At 32.9% G+C, this 24,638-nt stretch overlaps 1 protein-coding gene across 1 annotated transcript in view; it reads right to left on the bottom strand.

The window, feature by feature from the left end:
* Window positions 1–391: 391 nt before the first annotated feature.
* LOC139512449 (zinc transporter ZIP10-like) overlaps window positions 392–24,638 on the bottom strand; it is a 30,298-nt gene continuing 6,051 nt past the window's right edge. Inside the window, exons 2-9 of the mRNA XM_071300061.1 lie at window positions 18,476–19,004; window positions 12,759–12,942; window positions 6,889–7,058; window positions 4,635–4,793; window positions 3,230–3,287; window positions 2,235–2,474; window positions 1,369–1,556; window positions 392–659 (exon numbers count right to left, since the gene is read on the bottom strand). Coding sequence (XP_071156162.1) covers window positions 516–659; window positions 1,369–1,556; window positions 2,235–2,474; window positions 3,230–3,287; window positions 4,635–4,793; window positions 6,889–7,058; window positions 12,759–12,942; window positions 18,476–18,907 — 1,575 coding nt within the window. The 5' untranslated portion in view covers window positions 18,908–19,004 and the 3' untranslated portion in view covers window positions 392–515. The remainder of the gene's footprint in view (window positions 660–1,368; window positions 1,557–2,234; window positions 2,475–3,229; window positions 3,288–4,634; window positions 4,794–6,888; window positions 7,059–12,758; window positions 12,943–18,475; window positions 19,005–24,638) is intronic.

Raw genomic sequence — 24,638 nt, forward strand, 5'->3', positions numbered from 1 at the left:
ATATTGCATTGTCAAATGGATTTTCCAATGTCTGATTACATTTCGAATAATCATTTTGTTTCATTCATGAATAACATTACAACTAAGCCTTTTTCCGTTTTTTTTTATTTTTAAATAGATCTTTCAACTTATTTAATGCCATTGATACATTTTTTGCTATACAAGAAAAAACGGCTAGCTGATATATCAGAATTACGTGGATATACTGTATGCGTAATCAAATGGTCAAGATAAATGACTATTATCTATTATCAAACTAACGGTTGGTCTTTTTAACTACTGACAGTACCACTGAGTACCCAAGTGTGTTTTTTCAATCTAAATTTATGCTTTTGGAATTTTTTTATATATCTCATATGCAAGTTGTGATAAACAAACTTTATCGAAAAAACAAATTTGCATATTTTATTACAAAACGTATAGCACCGGCATATATTCTAATTACAAGGTTTATTATGCACAAGCATGTGTTTATTATATTTGTCTGTTAGAACCAATATTTCATTGATCCCTAATTATTCAAGCATAGTTTTGATTGTTTCTTCGTATATTGCAATGGTCAGCATTATTCCTGTACCAACAGATAATCCACAGATCTGAACAAACAATCGTCTCCAGGAATGCTTCTCTCCGTCTGTTACGGATGTAAGTTCAGGAAGCTGAGATAAAACAACATCGGTTTATATTTTAATTATTCAATAGATATCTACTTAATATATGTAAAATGCAGACCTTTAATAGTTGGTCAAACAAGGGGTAATTTGATAATATAAAAAGAAGATGTGATATGATTGCCTACAAGACAACTCTTCACAACAGATCAAAATAACACAGACATTAACAACTAAAGGTCACCGTACGACCTTAACACAGTTTTCAATGTAAGATATAGTAGTGTCAATTTTCTTAGGGTATAATTTCTTTTACTTGTTTTTTTAATCAAATACGGATCATATTTACAGGTCTGAAAAAGATGACCCAGTTGATAATTGAGATTCGTTATTTATAGGTATGCGGAGAAGGCACAAAATATCGGCAAAATTGCTTTAATAATTAATAGTTTAGAATGTGAAAGTACCATTACCCTTCGGTGGATGAGTTATAGAAAGATATTAAAAGTCGGAAGGTTGATTTCCCTCAATCTACTTTACTTGTTTAGTTGATAAAGAAATTCGATTTCTCTGTTAAATTCTTCACAACGTTTCTCAGACACCTTGGGATATATTTTTCTATTGCTAATATTAGACCCTAGATATCTTTAAATTGTTTTGTTTCGTTTTGCTGCAGTCTCATATCAGTGTGAGCATCATTTTCATTTATTAACATTACAAAAAGTATTTTATTTAAATTAATGTAAAGGATATATACCATATCAACAAGGGATATATAAATAAACATCCCAGCTATCGCCACAAAAATCCAGAGGCTAACAGCACCAATGTTCCCTACTGCTATGCCGATAACCATACCAATGCAGCTCAAAAGTGATGATAAGCAGTTAAATAAAACAGCTCGTTTTACACTCATTCCTTTTTTCAACAGCATAGCGAAATCTCCTGAAACATAATATTATTTATAGTATAACTAATCGCCGTATTTGAATATGAAATTAATGTAGAAAATGTAAGGGACTATATGTTTTCCTACGCATTTACAATTTGTTTTGATCCGACGTTATCGACGTCTTGACAACGCCTATTGTTGTATGACGTCAGAGAGTGAAATAACCACGTTTATTTCACATGTGAAATTATCGGTTTTTATTTAACTGGGAAATCAATGTAATTTATTGCAACCAATGTAATAAATGATTTTAAAACCACAAAGACAATTCATAACTAGTTATTTATTCAACTGTATGTGTACTTTCTAACAAGTTAATTTATTAAATCTCCTATTTATATACAACAAATTAGTTTAAATAAACTATTAAGACTTACGTGAAATATGATTTTTCTCATAAATATCACTTATTGGGTATTATGTCAGAATTAACGGATAGTGAAAAATAAAAGAGAAGAAAACACCACAATGATAATAATACATCTTCTTCGTTCCAAACTGATATTTATAAATTAAAACGGATGGACATTCAAAGTTCACAAGTAAAAAAAAACACGAACCTTACCAAACACTTTGGTACTAGACTCGGGGGCTCCGAAAGGGTAAGCGTGATGCTGCATTAGTGGCACCCGTGGCAGTACTAATTTATATTAAAAATATTTTTTATTTACCCATTTCGTGAGGCAACTCGTGACATAATACAGCAATTGACGTGCTAACGCCTCCAGTTATACTGTTTGCAAAGGCAACTCCAATCGCTAAGCCGTCACTGAAATTGTGTATCCCATCACCTACAATTATACGCCACAACATACCGGAAACAGAATTCGGTTCCGCGTGAGTATGTGTGTGTCCATGATTATGATGTATCTGTACATCATACTCCTGTTCAAAATCTAAAATTTCGATACCTACAATGAAATTTGAATATATCATGTACCATATTTTGAAAAGGTAGGTATCTTATCTGATATTGTCTATAAAATTTTATTGTTTATAAGTATTTGTCAAACATAAAAAATGCAAATTTCAAAATCTCAAATGTTATACCTGCAATGAAAATTTGTTTTTATACAATAGCAATATTTTGAGTAAAAGTTGATATCGCATTTAATATTTGTTTGTATTTGTCAAACATAAAGTAATACATTGTACCTATTTTGACTAATAGTATGACAATTTCAGTACATTGTAGTTGTAATTGTCTACTAAAAAAATTAACGTTCTTCGAATAGATTAATAAAATATTTTTCACATATTAAACTAAAGATTATGCCCGTTTGTTAATTTTGTTCACACATTGTTGTCAATATAATTGAATTGTATGCGACTGTTATACAGGTGAGAGGTTTATTACCTAGCTATAAAACCAGGTTTTAACCACCATTTTCTACAAAAGAAAATGCCTGTATAGAGTCGGGAATGTGACAGTTGTTATCCATTCGTGTGTTATGTCTTACATGTAGCTTTTAATATTGCCATTTGATTGAGGCTTTCCGTTTTGAATTTCCTTCCGAGTTCGGTATTTTTTGTTATTTTACTTTTGATTGGTTTCGTACAAAATATTAAAAAATATCGTCAATTCCATATGACAATTGTGCATTTTAGAAAATGCGAATTGAGTCTTACTCGAATACGAAATTGTCAAATAGCTGCATTTTTATACCTTCCGTGTTTAACTTTTCGTTTTGTTCTGGAATTTTGACAAGTTTATTGTTGTTTTCCTAAAACGAAGAAAAGAAAAGATGTGCATCATACTGTATTCAAATATTCATTGAAGTTATAAGACTGCTGTGATGTCATTGATGCTCATAAAAATACATAATAAGTATTACATGTATGACGTCTATGCTAACCCCGCTAGTCTATTTATCTACAAAGCTGTTAATGGTCAAGTAGTTATTATAGTACATGTTTATGGTCAAGTAGGTATTATAGTACATGTATTGGATCACGTCTGTCATATGTGTTAGTCGTGAATTATTTTGTTATAGATTAGGCCGTTAGTTTTCTGTCTGAATAGTATCACATTCTTTTTTTAAGTCGGTGCCTATTATAGCGGACTATACGGTATGTGTGATGGATAGTTGTCTCATTAGCAATCATAGCAAATCTTGTCTTTATATACATGTATATTCACCATGATTAATGTTAGTATCATAATATGGATTCAAACGCTTTTACTATAGGCAGATAAGCTGAACCCTATTTTAAATGACATGTGGCTACCTTGTAAAAAGTTCACAAGATGAGATTTGTCCTACCCGCACACAATACCCGATATTTTGAGAACAACGCCATATATCTTTACTCTTACTTGTAATTCTAGACAATTAAATATAATTGATATTTAATATGTTCCTTAAGGGCATACGATACAGTTTTGAACCTGTATTTACAAGTTGATGAAAATTTGCATATAGGCTATTTTTTACCTGATTAAATCAAATATGTAATAAAAAATATACCTTCATGTGCTACTTTTTGAGTAAAATGAGGTCAAAGTTTTGTATATTTGCTCAAAATTCAGAATTGTGTCCGTATTTTATTTTTCGAAAGAAAGACATAACTTTTTTGTTTTAAAAGATAAACACAAATTGTTTTTTGTTAAATAATCAGTAATTTCTGTATTTTATAACTATTATTAAAAATTATGCAATTTTTATTCAGAAATAACTCATATTTATCAAATGTTCATGAATAAAGGAAAAAACGTCATTTTTTGCTGCATGTTTATTAAAATTAAAAAAATTGCGCTATTTACAATTTTACAAAATTTGGGTCATATAATCTCCTTGCAAAATGAAACAAATTGCCGTTTTAAAAAATAGGGGTCCATGCACTCGTTTTCAAATTAAATCAGTTTGAATGATAAAAATCAGTCGAAAAATGCATCTTTTCCCGATATGTCATAGTTTGACGTCGCGAAAACAACATTTTACGTTAGCAACGTCATTACCTCCCCTGTAACTGTATCGTATGCCCTTAATTATACAAAGCTCATTTCTTACTTCCCAAAAAACATTGCAATCAATGTATGGACATATACTATTGAACTGACTGTTTCCTACCTTCATTCTGCTGTTCGCAATTATTGTCTGAATACGGCTTACAAGGAAGAAGAAATATATTGTTGATAAGCCACACAGTGCTTTGTAAACGTTTTCATGACTGTGAGATCCTGATTCGGAATCATGCTCATGATCCGTTTCCACTTCAGGAACAAGTGCCTGCAAAAAAAAATAACATGATGCATTGATCCAACAATAATACATATAAAATATAATTAAATTAAATCTCATCCAGGGATTGTCTCTTTCTCATCAAATTTACCATATGTCTTATGATTGCTAAAGAGTAGTAATCTGTTTGCAACCCGATAATATACTGGCATTTTCTATATTTCTTATATTCAAAGTGGCATAGCTTCCTTAAAACGAACGAACCGTAATGATTTCAAGTACATCTTTCATATTGATCAAAAAGTTTTCTCTCCAAAAACTTTCAACCAACTCAAATTTCCAATATCATCAGAGTAAAATTGAAAAGATCCTTTTCGTACAATTCAATAAACTTCAATTCGAACAACAACAAAAAAATAGAATTCAACAGTCTTCAACAAAGGAAAAATGTCTGTCAGGTTGATAAATTGAAACGACAATTGATTTTCTTGAAGGCATTTTACATAATTCTGGCGAGTTAAAATTATCTCTACGATACTTTAATAAACTCAAATTACACACTTAAGAGGGTCAAAGCCATAATAACATAATAATTTTATACACATTATAATTTGAACATTTACATAAAATAGAATAAAAACACACTACATCACACTAAATGGCCTCAAGTGCCCCTTGTCCTCAGTTCCACAGACTGTTTAATAAAGGAGCCTGAGGATTTCACTTGTGGCTAGTATATATAAATATAAACACTTTTTAAAGAATTTTAAATCATAAATATAAAAGTTGAATGTTTCAATTTAACGCTATTTAACACAATTTATCAAAACAGCGAACCCAGTTGACCTGTTTTTGCTTTACTTTGGATGAATAATGTCACGGTTAAAAAGACTAACTTTAAAAAACGTTGACCAAAATTCTTTCATATAATTTATACAAATATGAACTTGAGGATTTATCACATATTAATTTTTGTTAAAAAAAAAAGATAATCAGGAAATTCTTACCCAACACCGATAACATATTTGAAGTCAAGAAAAGGTAAGCCTTTCCGATAAGTCTAATTAATTCATTTTTAAGTCCTTTTATGTAATATTTTATACCCCCCAAAAAAACATCTACTATTCCTGGGCTATTATTTCAGAACTGCCTTCACATGTAGAGTGATGTGCTGAATAACATTTTCTTATTTTATTAATATACATTGTATGCGAACTTGTTGAAAAATATGTAGACTTGGTAAATATTTGATTTTCAGCAGGCTTCAACATCCTTCCAATTAGACGAGTGAAAGAACTACATGGGAAATAAACTTATCATAAATACCAGGATTTAAATTTTGTATTTACGTCAGACGCGCGTTTCGTGTACAAGAGACGATTCGTACAAAAAAGAGCACCGATGACCAATAATTCTCCAAAGCCATGCCAAATACAGCCATAACAGGACATAAAATAACAAATAAAGAAAAGAATGTTTCAAACTTCTAATTACTATATCATGTTGACACACTAAACGTAGACGAAATTCTATATTTTCATATATACGTGTTTCCTTGGTTAGATCTTACTTTGCTGAACATTTTTGCTGTTTACAGTTTATCTCTTTCTATGATAATATTCAAGATAATAACCAAAAACAGCAAAATTTCCTTAAAATTACCAATTCAGGGGTAGCAACCTATCAACGGGTTGTCCGATTCATCTCAAAATTTAAGGGCAGATAGATCTTGACCTGATTAACAATTTTACTCCGTCAGATTTGCTCTAAATGCTTTGGTTTTTGAGTTATAAACCAAAAACTGCATTTTACCCCTATGTTCTATTTTTAGCCATGGCGGCAATCTTGGTTGGTTGGCCGGGTCATCGAGCAAATTTTCAAACTAGATACCCTAATAATGATTTTGGCCATGTTTGGTTAAATTTGGCCCAGCAGTTTCAGAGGAGAAGATTTTTGTAAAAGTTAACGACGACGGACGACGACGGACGACAGACGACGACGGACGCCGGACGTCAAGTGATGAGAAAGGCTCACTTGGCCCTTCGGGCAAGGTGAGGTAATAAAATGAGAACAGATGTGTTAAAACATAGTAATTCCAATAGTTCAGAGGCAGTGAGCAAAAATCTAACAAAATGTGACTCACATGTGGTAGAAGGTGAAGCATAGCATCTCCGGTAAGTGCACCAACGGCAAGCGATATCAAGAACTGTAAAATTCCGTCAAATGAAATGCGTTGCAATAAAGGAACCAACGATATTACCAACAAACCACTAATACTAATGATGATTAGACAAACAAAACCATATCCCCATGCTAAAAATATAAGTATTGTTATTGTAAACATTAACTTTAAAATCGCATAATGATTTTTGCATATATATATATATATATGTTTATAGATAAGAAATGTTTTGATTTAATTTCTAACAAAATCTTAGAATATCAATCGATATTTTTGTCATTTTCAAATCCTAAAGAATTTAGTAAACTTAAACAAATTTACACTCTTGTACGAAATAACAGTCGTTGGCTTGTTAATTTACTAGACATTCAACTAGATTAGTTCAGTGCAGAGGTTCTCAGTAATAAGGTTCTACTGACAGCAGACTAACTGTCTTTACAATTAGTAAAAAGTTTTAAGCAAGAGTTCAAGCAAACGTTTAATACGAACTAACAAAATGAAAGATCTGATACATGAAAAATAAAAAAAGCGACATGCCTTAAAAACCAAGCAATGAAGATCTACATAGTTGATCCCTACCTTAACCTTAATTCTCTCCGCGCCAGAAGTCGCATATGGCCTCCACGCTGCTTTTCCAGCCTTTTCTATCTTTTGCCGCTGTTCTGGCTACGTTCTAACTTTTCCATCCTTGTTGGTTCCTTTCCCTCTCTGTCGTTCTTCTCCATGTAGTTTTTGGCCTTCCTCTATTTCTTTTCCCTTCAGGTGCCCATTGTAGAGCTACATAGCTGTTGTTCTCTCTTTCACGCCTTAATATATGTCCTATCCATGTCCACCGTCTCCTTCTGATTTCACAACCGATGTTTCTGGTGTTAGCTATTTCGTTTACTGTTTTGTTCGATATTTTACTCTGCCATCTTATTTTTAGGATCTTTCTTAGGCATTGGTGTTCTACAGTGTTTAGTTTCTTTTCTTCAATGTTTGTTAGTTTCCATGTTTCACATCCATACAATAATACAGGTCTAACTAATGCTTTATATAGATGTATTTTTGTTTTTCGGCCAATTCCTCTTGCATACCATATATTTCTTAGGCGATGGAATGTCCCTCTTGCTTTCTGTATTCTGTTTTTGATGTCACAACTTCCTCCTCCCTCTTTGTCCATGACTGCTCCCAGGTATGTGAACTTGTCTACATCTTCTACTTTCTGGTCGTATATAATGTTATCAACTCTTTACTCTTTGTTTGCTTGGATCTCAGAGTTTTACACTTTTTAGCTCACCTGGCCGAAAGGCCAAGTGAGCTTTTCTCATCACTTGGCGTCCGGCGTCTGTCGTCGTCGTCGTCCTGCGTTAACTTTTACAAAAATCTTCTCCTCTGAAACTACTGGGCCAAATTTAACCAAACTTGGCCACAATCATCATTGGGGTATCTAGTTTAAAAAATGTGTCCGGTGGCCCGGCCAACCAACCAAGATGGCCGTCATGGCTAAAAATAGAACATAGGGGTAAAATGCAGTTTTTGGCTTATAACTCAAAAACCAAAGCATTTAGAGCAAATCTGACAGGGGTAAAATTGTTCATCAGGTCAAGATCTATCTGCCCTGAAATTTTCAGATGAATCGGATAACCCGTTGTTAGGTTGCTGCCCCTGAATTGGTAATTTTAAGGAAATTTTGCTGTTTTTGGTTATTATCTTGAATATTATTATAGATAGAGATAAACTGTGAACAGCAATAATGTTCAGCAAAGTAAGATCTACAAATAAGTCAACATGACCAAAATGGTCAGTTGACCACTTTAGGAGTTAATGCCCTTTATAGTCAATTTTTAACCATTTTTCGTAAATCTTAGTAATCTTTTAGAAAAATCTTCTCCTCTGAAACTACTGGGCCAAATTTAACCAAACTTGGCCATAATCATCATTGGGGTATCTAGTTTAAAAAATGTGTCCGGTGACCCGGCCAACCAACCAAGATGGCCGCCATGGCTAAAAATAGAACATGGGGGTAAAATGCAGTTTTTGGCTTATAACTCAAAAACCAAAGCATTAAGAGCAAATCTGACAGGAAGTAAAATTGTTGATCAGGTCACGATCTATCTGCCCTGGAATTTTCAGATGAATCGGATAATCGGTTGTTAGGTTGCTGCCCCTGAATTGGTAATTTTGAGGAAATTTTGCTGTTTTTTTGTTATCTTGAATATTATTATAGATAGAGATAAACTGTAAACAGCAATAATGTACAGCAAAGTAAGAACTAAAAATAAGTCACTATAATCAAAATAGTCAATTGACCCCCTAAGGAGTTATTGCCCTTCATAGTCAATTTTTAACAATTTTCTTAAAATTTGAAGATTTTCAATAACATTTTCCACAGAAAGTACTGTTATAGATAGAGATAATTGTAAACAGCAAAAATGTTTAGTAAAGTAACATCTACAAACATATCACCATCACCAAAACACAATTTTGTCATGAATCAATCTGTGTCCATTGTTTAATATTCACATAGACCAAGGTGAGCGACACAGGCTCTTTAGAGCCTCTAGTTGGGGTTAAGTTTCATTCCAACTCTTTCGGCTTCAGTTGTTAATTTATGTGTTTTTCCATCAAGGTCGCTAAATTTTGAGGAAAGAAGTGCGATGCCGTCACCAAAGTCATAATCTTCCAGAACTGTATTAAAGTTCCATCGTATCCCTCTGGCTTTGTCTGCAGTTGTTGTTCGCATGATCCAGTCTATGACTAGAAGGAAAAGAAAACCTGACATTATGCATCCCTGTTTTACTCCTGATTTTATCTCAAACCATTCTGATGTTTCTTCTTGATCAATGACAGAACACTTAAATCCTTTATATATCTCATTTATTGTTCCTATGATCTTGTCTGGTATTCCGTAGCTCTTCATGATATACCATAGACTCTCTCGGTGGACTGAGCAAAATGCTTTTTCGAAGTCTATAAAAAGTATTACTAAAGCTGCCCTCCATTCATTTGTTTGCTCGAGTATGTTTCGAAGGATAAAAATCTGTTCAGTTGTTCCTCTTTTTGCTCTAAATCCTGCCTGCTCATTCCTCAATCTCTTGTCTAATCCTTCTTTTATTCTTTCTATTAGCATTCTGCACAATACTTTACTGAAAACAGGTTAAAGAGTCACTCCCCTCCAGTTGTTACATTCTGTCATATCGCTCTTCTTAAAGATCTTACAAATCAATCCCTTTCTCAAGTCTGATGGCCAATTTTCTTCTTCCCATAGGCTGTTAAATATTTCTGTCATTTTCTCTGCTGTAAGGTCGATGTCTGCCTTTATAAGCTCTGGTGTTACTGTGTCTATTCCTGCTGACTTCCCGTTTTATGTCTTCTTAAGTGCTCTTTTAACTTCAGCTACTGTCCATTCTCCTAGATCGATCTCATCTATTATAATTTCGGCCATATCTACATCTTCCTCTGAAATTGGATGAAGAGGGTCTTGCCTATTTAAAACTTCAATAAAATGTTCTACCCATCTATTCAATATATCATTTCTTTCACTTTTCAGTTCTCCTTCTTTACTTTTTACTTCTGTGTGTTGCCTCTTTCTTTCACCTGTTAGGATTTTAGTGAAGTTATAAAGCTCTTTGCTTCTGTCATTTTCTGCTGCTTTTTCTGCATCTTCAGCCATCATATTGTACCACTCCCTTTTATCCTCTCGGGCACTTTTCTTAACCCCTTTATTTTTCTGCTTGTATTCTTCATTTAGTCTCACTTTTTATCTTTCCGATCTAGCTCCTTCTAATTTATTTTTAATTTCTTTTCTTTCATCAACCATTTTACATGTATTGTTGGTTATCCATAATTTACTGATCTTGTTACTGTTCCCCAATACCTGTTTAGCTGCCTCAGTGTATATCTCTACTGAGCCTTCATATTTAAACACTAGATCTTCTATGTTACCTTTTTCCAGTACTTGGAATCTGTTTCTCACTTGAATATTGTACTTTTTTCTTACATCCATATTTTTGAGCTTGTTTAGGTCATACCTCTCTCTATCTCTCTTGTATTTGTTCTTGTCACCTTTATTTCTTGCCAGTTTGAGTCTAATCTTTGACCTTACTAAGTAGTGGTCAGTATACACATCTGCTCCTCCCATTACTCTTGTATCTAATATTGATATCCTCATGTCCCCACGTACCATATATGATCTATCTGGTTTGTTGTTTTTCCATCAGGGGATTTCTATGTTACTTTATGTATTTCCTTATGTGGGAAAATGGAGCCTGTTATGATGAGGCCGTTGATTTGGCAGAAATTGCATAATAATTCACTATTTTCATTAATTGTCCCACATCCATGTTTTCCTAACACCTCTTGCATATGGCTATTGTCTTTGCCTACTTTTGCGTTCAGGTCACCCATAACTATAAGCATATCATTCTTATTGCAGGATGAAACATTGTCTTGTAGTTGTTGGTAAAATTCTTCTTTCTCTTCCTCTTTTGCATCATTTGTTGGAGCGTATGCTTGTATAACTGTCAGCTTCTTATACTTTGAATAGAATCTTGCTTTTATCATTCTCTTGTTGATTGGTGTCCATTCCATGAATGATTTCTTAGCTCTTTCATTCATCATTATGGCTACACCCTTGACTTGATGTTCATCATTCCCGTCATAGATCACTGTGTCTCCACTTTGCAGCTTGGTTTCACCCGATCCTTTCCATCTACTCTCACTGATACCTAGTATGTCCTTACCATAATTTTTCATTTCCGTCGCTACTTGTGCTGCTTTTGATATGTCTGCCATTGTTCTAACATTCCAACATCCTATATACATATTCTGTTTTGGCGCTACTATGGAACCGATCGGCTTTTGGGCTTCCTTTCGGCTTTCCCTAAAATGTGTCATGTTTGGTTCCTCAGCAGTACACCAATCTTGGGTTTTTTTCAGCGTTTCTGGTTTCTGTAACAAGTTCTTTTTTACAGAGTTGGGTAGTTAGCCCAACGTCCAACCTTGCTCTGGTGGGTCGGGTTTTCTTTCTGGGTAGTCCTTCCCGTAGATGATTGAATTACCATGCTAACGAATTGTATCTGTCCGGATTTCTTTCTTGGTTGTCTCCCATAGCCTTTGACTTTCCACAGTCACCCACAAGGCAGTGGGGCTATTTGCCCATAGCTGGGAGTTTGGTTTGCAGGCACCAGGGTGTATCCACTCACAGGTGGGCCTAGCATGCCTTGCATCTAGGGGCAAAACCTTCTCCGAGACCTTATGGTTTTGCCTGGGGCCGTGAGGTGCCCAGTTTCCATCTATCACCTCGTGGAGGATCCCATATCTGGGCCACATAGGTCTTACTGCATGAGAGGCTGTAACTGGCAGGAAAGACATATGCACTCGGCCCTCCTTTTCACAGCCAGCTGCTAGCCAGTGATGAATGGTGAAAGCTAGAGACTCAGTGACAAGCACAGACACAACAACACACATACTGGTGCGCATCACACAGTCATTTGACAGACCTACATATTTGATCACTATAAAGTTTTTAACCAATTAATCCATAGAAATGAGCTTGCCTTTCAGCTTACCTTCTGTGTAATGATCTATAATGCATGCAATATACTTTTCACTAAAGGACAACATAGGCAATATTCTTTATACACAAGGATACATGTAACATATGCGATATTTTTTAAACTCAAGGATAACAGAATCTATTTGAAAAACACAATTGGAGCAGGAGACAATCTTTAGAAAACAAGGATAATATTTACAATTAAAATATTCAACAAAGGGGGTTTATCTTTAAATCGAGTAAACGAATCAACTTTAATATATTTTTTAAGCTAATAATGACAGTCTCTTACCTTTGCTACCTAATGTTGTTGGTGTTACAAAGTTCCGATAACGTATCAAAACATCCATTTTTAGGCATCGTCTTTGATCTAACTGAACTATTAACGCTGGGCAAAGCTGTACAAAATCTTGCATCGTGATAACTTCATCTTCGTGTATATCATACAAATTTAAAATTTGACCTGGACTCAAACACTAAAAAAAATAAACAACAAGCAATTTCAAATTCATTGCACCGTAAAAACAAACCTGTCTTACCTAAAGCAGTTATGCCGCTTTTATAATTTGACTGACTCAGCTCACAATTGGTGCAATTTGGGGAGAAATTGAATGTTTTTATGATTTTGTTGTGAATAGAAAACATAAAACAGTTATTTCAGTTTACACCAGACACTTTATTGTTTGTTGCTTTGTCTGCAGGGAAGACAACATGTCATGATGATTTGACATGTATCTACCTATACACTTATTTGAGTCTTTGAAGAAAGTTCTCTCAGAATGTTCTTACAACAGATAAGCTCTTTCTTTCAAGTTTTTTAATATGACAACGCCTTTCACATCCAAATAATAACCACATTTATATATGAGGGTGTGGATGGGGGTTAACAGAATAGAGAATATTGGGCAAAAAATATAATAAACAATAGTGAACAATGAATCAACAAAAAATGAACATTGAACAATGAGGTGCTAAAATATAAGAATAGAGAATAGTTAGTAGACAAATAGTATAAAAGGTAGAGAAAAAAAAGCTTCAAAAATAAAGGATACAGAAATAAAGAATCTTCATCTAGACCCTCTCACCAACATAATTTTATATGTCACTGTTATTGTAATATACAATGGATTGATATGTTCATATTTAGCTTAGAAAATAAAAAGCGTTTACAAAAAGAACGGTTTCGGGTACACATGTAGATATTTTATTCTAATTTTGTAAAAGTAAACATATCTATACTATTAAACGAGAAGACCTCATTTTGTGTGTCGCTTCTCTTCTTTCCACAATAAATTTATCATCATGCCTCTATGTCCTATAGGTACATGGCATAGTCGCATTTGTCATCCATTCATATGATTATTTAGATTGAGTTATTTTGGGAGAAAAACGAGAAAAAAAGCGTCCATTAAACGAGAAGACCTCATTTTGTGTGTCGCTTCTCTCCTTTCCACAATACATTAATCATCATGCCTCTATGTCCCATAGGTACATGGCATAGTCGCATTTGTCATCCATTCATATGATTATTCAGATTGAGTTATTTTGGGAGAAAAACGAGAAAAAAAAGCGTCCGGATATTATTTCTGACATTGGACGAAATTTTAAGTCAGATTAGACTTCCGGTTTGCGTTTTCTTTATAGGGAAAATGGTACTATTACATTTTCTAGGGAAAATGGTACTATTACATTTTCCCAGCATTTGGTTGGCCTTTTGTGTACCCAAGACAGGTGAAGGAAGTCAACTTAGGAGGGCAGTGATTGGATGTAAGGGTACAATATATTTTTTTATTTATCTATGAATAACTGCAGTGTGTAAATTTACAATATGAATTTTAAAACCTATTGAAATATTTTCTAGAGAATTATTCGAAAAGGCTTCCAAAATTTCATAAATTTGGTGCAAAATGACGGTGGGCATGGATAACATAAACAATTGGAAATTGGTTATGATACTATTTGGCTTCAATTTAATTTTTTTTAAATAGATTAATAAAGTACTAACATCACACATAACTGTTTTATTCAAGTTTTTATTATAAAAACTTGTAAATTTAGAAAATGTTAGTATTGTCGCCTATGGCAGAATAAATAGTACTGTTTTCCCTATACTTTGAACATACATATAAAATACGAATAAAGAGTATTTTCTATCTGATATCATTTTCAAGTAAACTATCCGTGGCGGTCACAGAGTTTATTAATTGAGAGAGTCTGTATAATTTATCAATGACCGCTGACCCGTGGATCGATTAGTAAAGCGAGAATTGGAAGTAAAAACAAATACACTTTATTTATAGTAATGAATGTACATACTATACAGATAAGCGCTAAAATTATCCATGTGTTATTAAAATTAATAGAAACCAAAGGAGAATTTTTGGGGGAAAAAGGAGGAGCCGGACTAGAAAACAACCGTACGGACTTCAACAGTGAGCGAAGCCCATACCGCATATTCAGCTATAAAAGGCCCCAAAATGACAGTGTAAAACAATTCAAACGAGAAAACTAACGGCCTTATTAATTTATGTTCAAAATATGAACGAAAAACAAATATGTAACACGTAAACAAACGACAACCACTATTTACAGGCTCCTGACTTGCATGTTCACAATAAACTAAATATATATGTTCACACTGTAATTAATAGAAAACACTTTACATACTTTCAACCACGTTCTAGTCAACTTTCCATTTTAAATAAAGAGCTTACTTTTTTCAATATTAAATAGACAGTGTTGTCCGCCTAGACATGGGTTTAGTTTCATTCAGCGACACAATAGATGACAATGTTATCCAAATGAAGGTGTCTATTTTCTATTAACTTTATAAAATGGATCTGATTTTTAACACATAAAGCTATTTGTTTACAGTATTAATGTACACTTTTTAACAAAAAGACATTATTTTGTAAACTGGAAATGTTGACAGTTCACATAAGTTTTGCCAATAATAAAGTACTGTCATAATTGCCTTGAATGAAAATTTGCAGCGCTTGACAATATATATATATCGATCTTCTGGATATAATTTTGTTAAATACTTTAAAGGGGCACTAGCTACGAGATATATAAAAAAATAATGAATGTTTTTTTTTTTGTACAATCAATAATGAAAGTGAAATAGTGAAATATCAATTCGCTTTTCGCAGCCAAAAAGGTTCAATTTTGTCAAATTACGCTAAGAAACATTGATAAATTTAATAGTTATTCGCTCGTGTATGTAACAATGTTTTAGATTTTAACGAGAGAAATGTATACATGTACTACTGAAAAACTATTACACCAGGGTTTTCGATATCACAAACTAGTTAAAACATTTACTAAATTTTATCATCGGTATAAGGACATCATTCGTAAATATAGCTCAAATTGCAGACTTCTAATACGTTCAGGTATTTCACATCCAATATTTTATGGAAATATTCTTTATAAAGCACAAAAATGTCATTATTCACCTCAGAAGCTAACAAAACCTTTAAATAGACTTATTAAGAAGGGATATAGTTACGATACTGTTGTCAGGTCATTAAAGATTGCATATTTTGGCGTTAATATTGATTCACTTATAGGGTCTTTGCATCGGAACTAAACACATTTATTATTAATAAACCAGTTGTTGGCATGGCACGTGTTATGTTCTGCTCATATTTGTTATGATGGTATGATACTAAACCCCTCAGGGGGAGGATTGTGCCTGATATTCATATGATGAAGACATAATTTTTCAATCAGTTTAATTGAGGTCCGGAGCTGGCATGTCAGTTAACTGCTAGTAGTCTGATGTTATTTATGTATTATTGTCATTTTGTTTATTTTCTTTGGTTACATCTTCTGACATCAGACTCAGACTTCTCTTGAACTGAATTTTAATGTGCGTATTGTTATGCGTTTACTTTTCTGCATTGGCTAGAGGTATAGGGGGAGGGTTGATATCTCACAAACATGTTTAACCCCGCCGCATTTTTGCCCCTGTCCCAAGTCAGGAGCCTCTGGCCTTTGTAAGTCTTGTATTATTTTAACTTTAGTTTCTTGTGAACAATTTGGAGTTTAGTATGGGGTTCATTATCACTAAACCAGTATATATTTGTTTAGGGGCCAGCTGAAGGACGCCTCCGGGTGCGAGAATTTCTCGTTGCATTGAAGACCTGTTGATGACCTTCTGCTGCTGTCTGCTCTATGGTCGGGTTGTTGTCTCTTTAGCACATTCCCCATTTCCATTCTCATTTTTATTCACTTGCAAGTGAATGAGTTGACCTCTTTAAATCCGTATTCATGTGAACTTCAATTTAACCCCTAGCTAGAGATTGACAACGCATGCATTGTACGTGTACTGGTTATTTGAAGAAAAAAAATGTCAACAATGAAAGTGAAACTACGGTAAATCATTTGATTACTAATTCGATGCACATAAAATCATTCTTATACGGTTAAAAACAATGATAAACATCTATTTTTAATCTATAAAATAAAATCAAACAGACCTATACAAATCCAATTGCACGTGTTGGTTAAATCTATTCATATCTTTATTTATGTTTACATCGATTATATGATCATCTGAGGTCAAGTCGATAGTTAATTAGATGGCGTCTGGACTAAAATACACACGAAACGAACCTATATATTATCTATCCCATGCTCTGTAAACTGTGTATTTTAGACTTTTGATAGTTTGGATAAATGTTTTACATTCTTATAAATCAACTATGAGAATTTAAGTCAAATCGGTGACCATGAATTTGACAGCTAGTGCCCCTTAAGGATTATGTACCTTTGTGTTGATTCAATGCAAAATATGTGGAAATTTTATAGAAAATCCACAGCCTATATCCTTGTACTCTCATGTTTGGCAATTTGATGACTAATAGGTATAGGATTACTACATGCAGTGCTGGTATTGATTTCCTTAAAAGAAGTTTATTAGTGTAGTTTTTGGTTAAAACAAATGAAAGAAATGATGGACCAAATCAAGTTCACCTTTTAGGGTGCACTCGACTTTAGTGACTCAACACGAAGTATTTTGAAATTTACAGGATGATTAAAACTTTTTGTAAAAAATAAACACTAGCACATCATAGAAAAGCAACTGAGTAATCTGTTTCAAATTTTATAACAAAAATCTATGTTTTAAAGGCTGTGGATTTTCTATAAAAATCTTGGTTTATTTGCCATGTAAAGTACTATTTTTCTATTAAACGCAATGAAACTATAAATAATAATGCTTTGCAGCAAGTTTCCCCTTGGTATATGTACAAAATGGCATATCTCCATTATTCATAATATCTGTAGTTTTTATACAATTGAAGTTTGAAAAGTTTGTATATAAAAGTTTGGTCATAAACCTTAAGGTCATTTTTAAGATTCTAGATTATTTGAGGTACGGTAACTTTTTGTCGCAATACATATAAACTATTGGGGAAAATTACTTATAAATAGTTACTACTTTGGTGAAATTAAGTTTTGGTCACAACTGTAACTAATAAAAAAAACTATATATCTCAAATTGAATGTTTTGTCTCTTGGTTAGACATGCGTACAAAACAAATCCTTTTATTTCTTACATCACACTTTCTCAATTTTACAATTAAGGATGTCCATGAAAATCAGTGAATACACTATATATACGTGTATACTAAGTATGTGTGATATAATTGACCACATGTTTTAAATACCGGCTTATTTTTAATTCATTTCAGCAAGGATTTGTATAGTTATACACATCCTTGATTTAAGTAAAGAATCCATATCACATAAGACAGTTATACCTCACCGGACAGAGTTTATACCAATAAATAAATGCTAAAAACGTATGATAGTAATATTTGATTTCCAAGTGCACAAACATGTTCCTGAATTTACTTTTCACCAAGTACGCTTGACACGAAACAAAAAAAAAAAAAAGAAAGACAAAAAATACGGGGAACAAAAGACAATTTTTTTTAGAGCAGCCCTAAACATTGCTAAAATACGTTGGTTAGAAAAAAAAAGTTATAACAACGTACAAACCATTTTCAAGATGTCAGATGATTCAGCGACCATAGGTCTTTCACTTTCATAGTTCACATGACGACGTTTTCGTCTATGTTTTGGCAGTTGATGTGATATATCCACAACATGGCTATGGTTGCCATGGTGTAAAGACTTAAAGTCCGTGTCATTGCTTCCAAGTATGTGATGGGCGTCAACAGAATCCTCTAAAATTATATTTCCTAATTCTATTCCGTTCATTAAATGTTCAAAGCCTTCGAATGTCATAACTGTTTTATTTCCATATTTTATAAAAAGGCTGTCAATAAAAATGTTAGAATCTAGAGATTTTGAATTGTTTGTTGTCCGGAAATCCGCATCTTGACCATTATAATCGCTTCCAAACACGAGGTACGTATGTATTAGATTACAAACTATGGCTATATTTACAATAGGTATTCTCGTCATCATCGAATTGATAAATGTATAGATAATCGCAAAATCTTATGTTAACTTAATGTCGTTCCGTGTCACTGTTTATCATACACTTTTAAACGTATATATATACCTGTAAGTAGAAATGGACATTCATCTATTATAATGATAGTTTACATATGAGAGCATTTCAACAATTGTTTGAAAATATTATAAGAAGTCTTAATTAATTTAGGCTGGACACCGGTGATTATTAATCTGACATACTGTGGATTGGTCTACCAGGGAAATAAATTTTAACAAAATGGAATTTATAGTTGTTTAAAGTTCAGAACATTTCAAATGCATAAACTGAGTTTACTTTGCGTTTAGATATGTGTTTATTTAAGAATTGAATGCTTCTTTTTTTTAAATTTATTGGGGTGTAAAAGCGTTGACCGAAGTACATTTTGTATGAAGCGCGGAAGCGCTTCATTCTAAAAATGTACGCACGGTCAATGCTTTTACAACCCTATAAAGTTACAAAAAGAAGCATTCAATACTTATAATTACATTTTTTAGCTATGATCATGAAAACACGAATTTTATAATTTTTTTTATTTGATTCACCTGTGCACTTTATTGTGGGACCACGTGTTATCCTGAATGAAAAGTTTTATTGAGCAATGCAATTGTTTAAGGAATAACATGTGATGTGCAGTTAGCCAATCAGAATAAAGTATTATAATGAAACATACATCATATATAATTATATACTAAAAGAAGATGTGGTATTATTTCCAATGAGACAACTCTCCACAAGAGACCAAATTACACAGAAATTGACAACTGTAGGTAACCACACGGCCTTAAACAACAAGCAAAGACCATGCTGCAGAGTCCGCTATAAAAGGTTCCGAAATGAAAAATGAAAAAAAATCAAAATGAAAACCAGCGTTCTTATTTATGTTCAAAATAATGAAAGAAAAACAACAACGCAACAACGCAACAAACGACAAGCACTGAATTCATGCTCTTGACTTGTGACTGGCAAATATAGAATGCGATTAAACTAGTCTGAAGACGGCTAACTCTAATAACCTTGGATAGTTGTGTAACAGTAAAACATAAGAATAAACTATAAAAATCAGTTGAAAATTCTTAACTCATCAGACGGATACTAAAAGAAAAACATCTAACAAAAAGCAGTGGATGTGGCCGGTTATTTGTACACCCAAATCAAGAACCTCTGGCTTTTGCTAGTCTTTTGGTGTTTTTTTTTAAATTTTGGATCATTTATATGTTTCGGAGTTTATTGTGGCGTCCGCTTTTGATGAAATAGTATATATTGCTATTGAATTCCAACTTCCGGTTCTGGATTTTCTTGCTGCTTTGAAGACCCATTGGTGACCCTGCGCTGATTTCTGTTCTATGGTTGGGTTGTTGTCTATGTGACACATTCCCCTTTCCCATTATAAGCTTCAGAATACTTTTTACTCATAATGAACAAGTTTTATACTAAATCACGTATATGTGGACATGTGATAGGGGTCTGTGTGATAGGCCGCAGATAGAATCATATTCAAAACAGTGTGGCTGTGGCCATTGATTGACGACCTAAATTATCCCATTGACTGGGACAGATTATGTGAACGTTTGTCTGTAACGACCACTGCTCCCTATGTACTTGTTAAAGACACTTAAACTGTGGGGTCACCAAAGGTTCTCAACACCTAAATGAAGTTATTCGAAAAATTAATCAGGAATAACACGATGTTATGATTTATATCAATAATATAAATCAAAACATAAAGATTATTCCTGATTAATTTTTCGAATTATCTTATTATTGAAGACGTTAAGAACCTTTGGTTACCCCACAGTTTAAATTCTACAATAAGTAAATAGTGAGCAGTGGTCGTTACAGACACACGTTCACCTAATCTGTCCCATTCAATGGGATAATTTAGGTCGTCAATCAATGGCCACAGCCACACTGTTTTGAATATGATTCTATCTGCGGCCCATTTAAATGTTTATCACAGTCCTAAGTGTTATGGTTACGTTGTTTATAGCGCCCGTAAATTTAGAAACGACCCGTGTAAACTTATCGGTTCTATAAATAATTTATTTTAAAGATTACTAATTTAAATCAGTAATATTATCCTTTTTTTATCGGTACGATATTATTCTTGTTATCGCCAAATTGAATATTTTCATTTCAGCAATGCAAATAAACTCATCATAGATACCAGAGTTTAATTTTGTATGTACGCCAGACGCGCGTTTCGTCTACAAAAGACTCATCAGTGACGCTTGAATCCCAAACATTTTAAAGGCCAAATAAAGTACGAAGTTAAGAGCATTGATGATCAAAATTTTTAAAAGTTTTGCCAAATACAGCTCAAAAATCTCTTTCTGAGGTAGAAAAGCCTTTGTATTTCAATAAATTAAAGTATAGATATGACCTAATCAATGATAATTCAGAAGTGCTGACTACTGGGCTGGTGTTACCCTCGAGGAATTTAAAACTCCACCAACAGTGCGTTTCGTCTTTGTATTTACACCAGACGCGCGTTTCGTCTTCAAAAGACTCATCAGTGACGCTCGAATCCACAAAAGTTTAAAGGCCAAATAAAGTACATAAGATCATGTTTTTCTCTAACTTTTTATAATGTCTTTACACTGGAGACAAAACCGTAGCAGCGTGGATAATCGTAACCCATATTTTGTTAAAAATACAGATTCATTCAACGTAATTTCATTTCATGTGAACACAGTCTGTCAGAGAACGTCTAGTAGAGATCTAATTAATTACATGTTACACATTTTGATATATTAAAAAAAAAAACTTTTTCAGAATCTTCCAGAAAATTTGATTATTTTTTTTATCATCGCATCCAACAGTTTCAGATTATAGAAATCTTTCAATGTGAACTAGCTACGAGACATATTAAAAAAATATGATTTATTTTAATATGTTCAATCACTAATGGAACTGAAAAAGTAAAACAATAATCAAACAGACCTAGAAAAATTCAATTGCACGAGTTCGCTATCTTTTCTTGTCTATATCTATGTAATATTGGGTTATTTGACCATCGGTAATCTTAAATGGACACCTCAATAGTTAATTAGATGGCGCTTAGACTAAAATACATACGAAATGCTGATACATATTATTGAGAACATGTAATGTTCATTGTATATATTTAACTTTTTATAATTTGGGTATACGTGTAAGTATATATTATAAATAAAATATGAAAATTTGATTCAAATCGATGAACATACATTTGACATCGAATACCCCTTAAGGTTTATTATTTTTTCATATACATATATATATATATATATATATATATATACAACTCGTCTACTGCATGATATATATATATATATATATTACGGATTACAAATGTGTCGAGGTTTGTGATTGGATAACAACACAGGCGTCAGTATATATTCAGGAAACTGCCGGGGTATATACGACGTTTTCATCCCCAATTGGAACCTCAAAAACGTCATCATAACACCGGTTACTATGTGACGTAGTCAAAAGCTATCAGACTGTCAGAGGCTCACAGAGGGAAAATAATGACGTGCTTCAGTCAATAATACATTTTTGATACAAAATCACGCATTTTACACTTTTAATACTTAAATTTAATGTTAAAAGTGTTATTATAAAGTATTACATACACGATAAAATTATTTTCACAGCAAATTAGAAAATCCTTCACGTATGCCGAACATATCAGGTTGGGTTTTTCAATATAAATGTGTTGTCAACAAATACCTGCACTGGAAAATAACATTAAGTCAGGGGTAATCCGTAATATATGTGTAATTCAGGTATCAGAAAGGGTATATACTGTGACATTCCCGGCTTAGGGCTTATATCCTTATAGCCTTCGGCTCAGGGATATAAAATCTAAGCCGGGAATGTCACAGTATATACCCTGTATATATTATATTAAGTGCCTAGAAAATCAACCTAACAATGTTAGAGTAGATCTGATATATATATATATATATATATATATATATATATATCTCATTATTGTTAAAACTTTTGTCACCGAAGAAGGCCATTTGTTGAGCCGAAATATTTGCAATTATTGTATAATTTATATCATCTGTTCAGTTTTTCCATCTTTGTGCAATGATATTCAACACTTTTTAGTGTTTTGTTTTCCATCTATTTATCGGTATTGTTACACAATCTTTCAGACTCATATAATTTTCCTGTTTGTGTAGTATTGTCAATTTTGATGATCCAATACCTATTAAGTTTACTGGTTGGTAGATTCTTATAGACTCTATATATATAACTCGTCTACTGCATGATATATATATATATATATATATTACGGATTACAAATGTGTCGAGGTTTGTGATTGGATAACAACACAGGCGTCAGTATATATTCAGGAAACTGCCGGGGTATATACGACGTTTTCATCCCCAATTGGAACCTCAAAAACGTCATCATAACACCGGTTACTATGTGACGTAGTCAAAAGCTATCAGACTGTCAGAGGCTCACAGAGGGAAAATAATGACGTGCTTCAGTCAATAATACATTTTTGATACAAAATCACGCATTTTACACTTTTAATACTTAAATTTAATGTTAAAAGTGTTATTATAAAGTATTACATACACGATAAAATTATTTTCACAGCAAATTAGAAAATCCTTCACGTATGCCGAACATATCAGGTTGGGTTTTTCAATATAAATGTGTTGTCAACAAATACCTGCACTGGAAAATAACATTAAGTCAGGGGTAATCCGTAATATATGTGTAATTCAGGTATCAGAAAGGGTATATACTGTGACATTCCCGGCTTAGGGCTTATATCCTTATAGCCTTCGGCTCAGGGGATATAAAATCTAAGCCGGGAATGTCACAGTATATACCCTGTATATATTATATTAAGTGCCTAGAAAATCAACCTAACAATGTTAGAGTAGATCTGATATATATATATATATATATATATATATATATATATCTCATTATTGTTAAAACTTTTGTCACCGAAGAAGGCCATTTGTTGAGCCGAAATATTTGCAATTATTGTATAATTTATATCATCTGTTCAGTTTTTCCATCTTTGTGCAATGATATTCAACACTTTTTAGTGTTTTGTTTTCCATCTATTTATCGGTATTGTTACACAATCTTTCAGACTCATATAATTTTCCTGTTTGTGTAGTATTGTCAATTTTGATGATCCAATACCTATTAAGTTTACTGGTTGGTAGATTCTTATAGACTCTATATATATATATATATATATATATATATATATATAAGTCTTTAAAAAGGACCAACCATCAAATTTACTATGTACCGGGTCGTCTAGAATAGGCGATACTATGCAGATAAGGAAAAAATTATATCAGTCTAAAAATTTGCATACCGGTACTGATATAAGAAAATGTTGTTATTAAATCGTCTTGACAAATACTTCGGCTCAACAAATGGCCTTCCTCTAACAATACTGATGCATAATGTATAAGGTGTAAAAGTAGATCAGTAATAGTACAGGTAAGTTTTGGTCGATTGATTTTAATCCAAAATCTCAATATCATAATATAAACAAAACACTATAATTCAATATACGTGACTGTGTGTATTAACAATAAAAATGAGTGAAAACAAAACTGTTAGTATTTCTTATTAATGCAATGTTACCTGCAACAGTATGAATGTTATTTACATACTAGAATGTTCGGTTTGTGACCTCCAATATGTTGGTGAGTCAAAGCAACCTT

The sequence above is a fragment of the Mytilus edulis genome, chromosome 2 (genome assembly GCF_963676685.1).
Source record: "Mytilus edulis chromosome 2, xbMytEdul2.2, whole genome shotgun sequence".
NCBI lineage: Eukaryota > Metazoa > Mollusca > Bivalvia > Mytilida > Mytilidae > Mytilus > Mytilus edulis.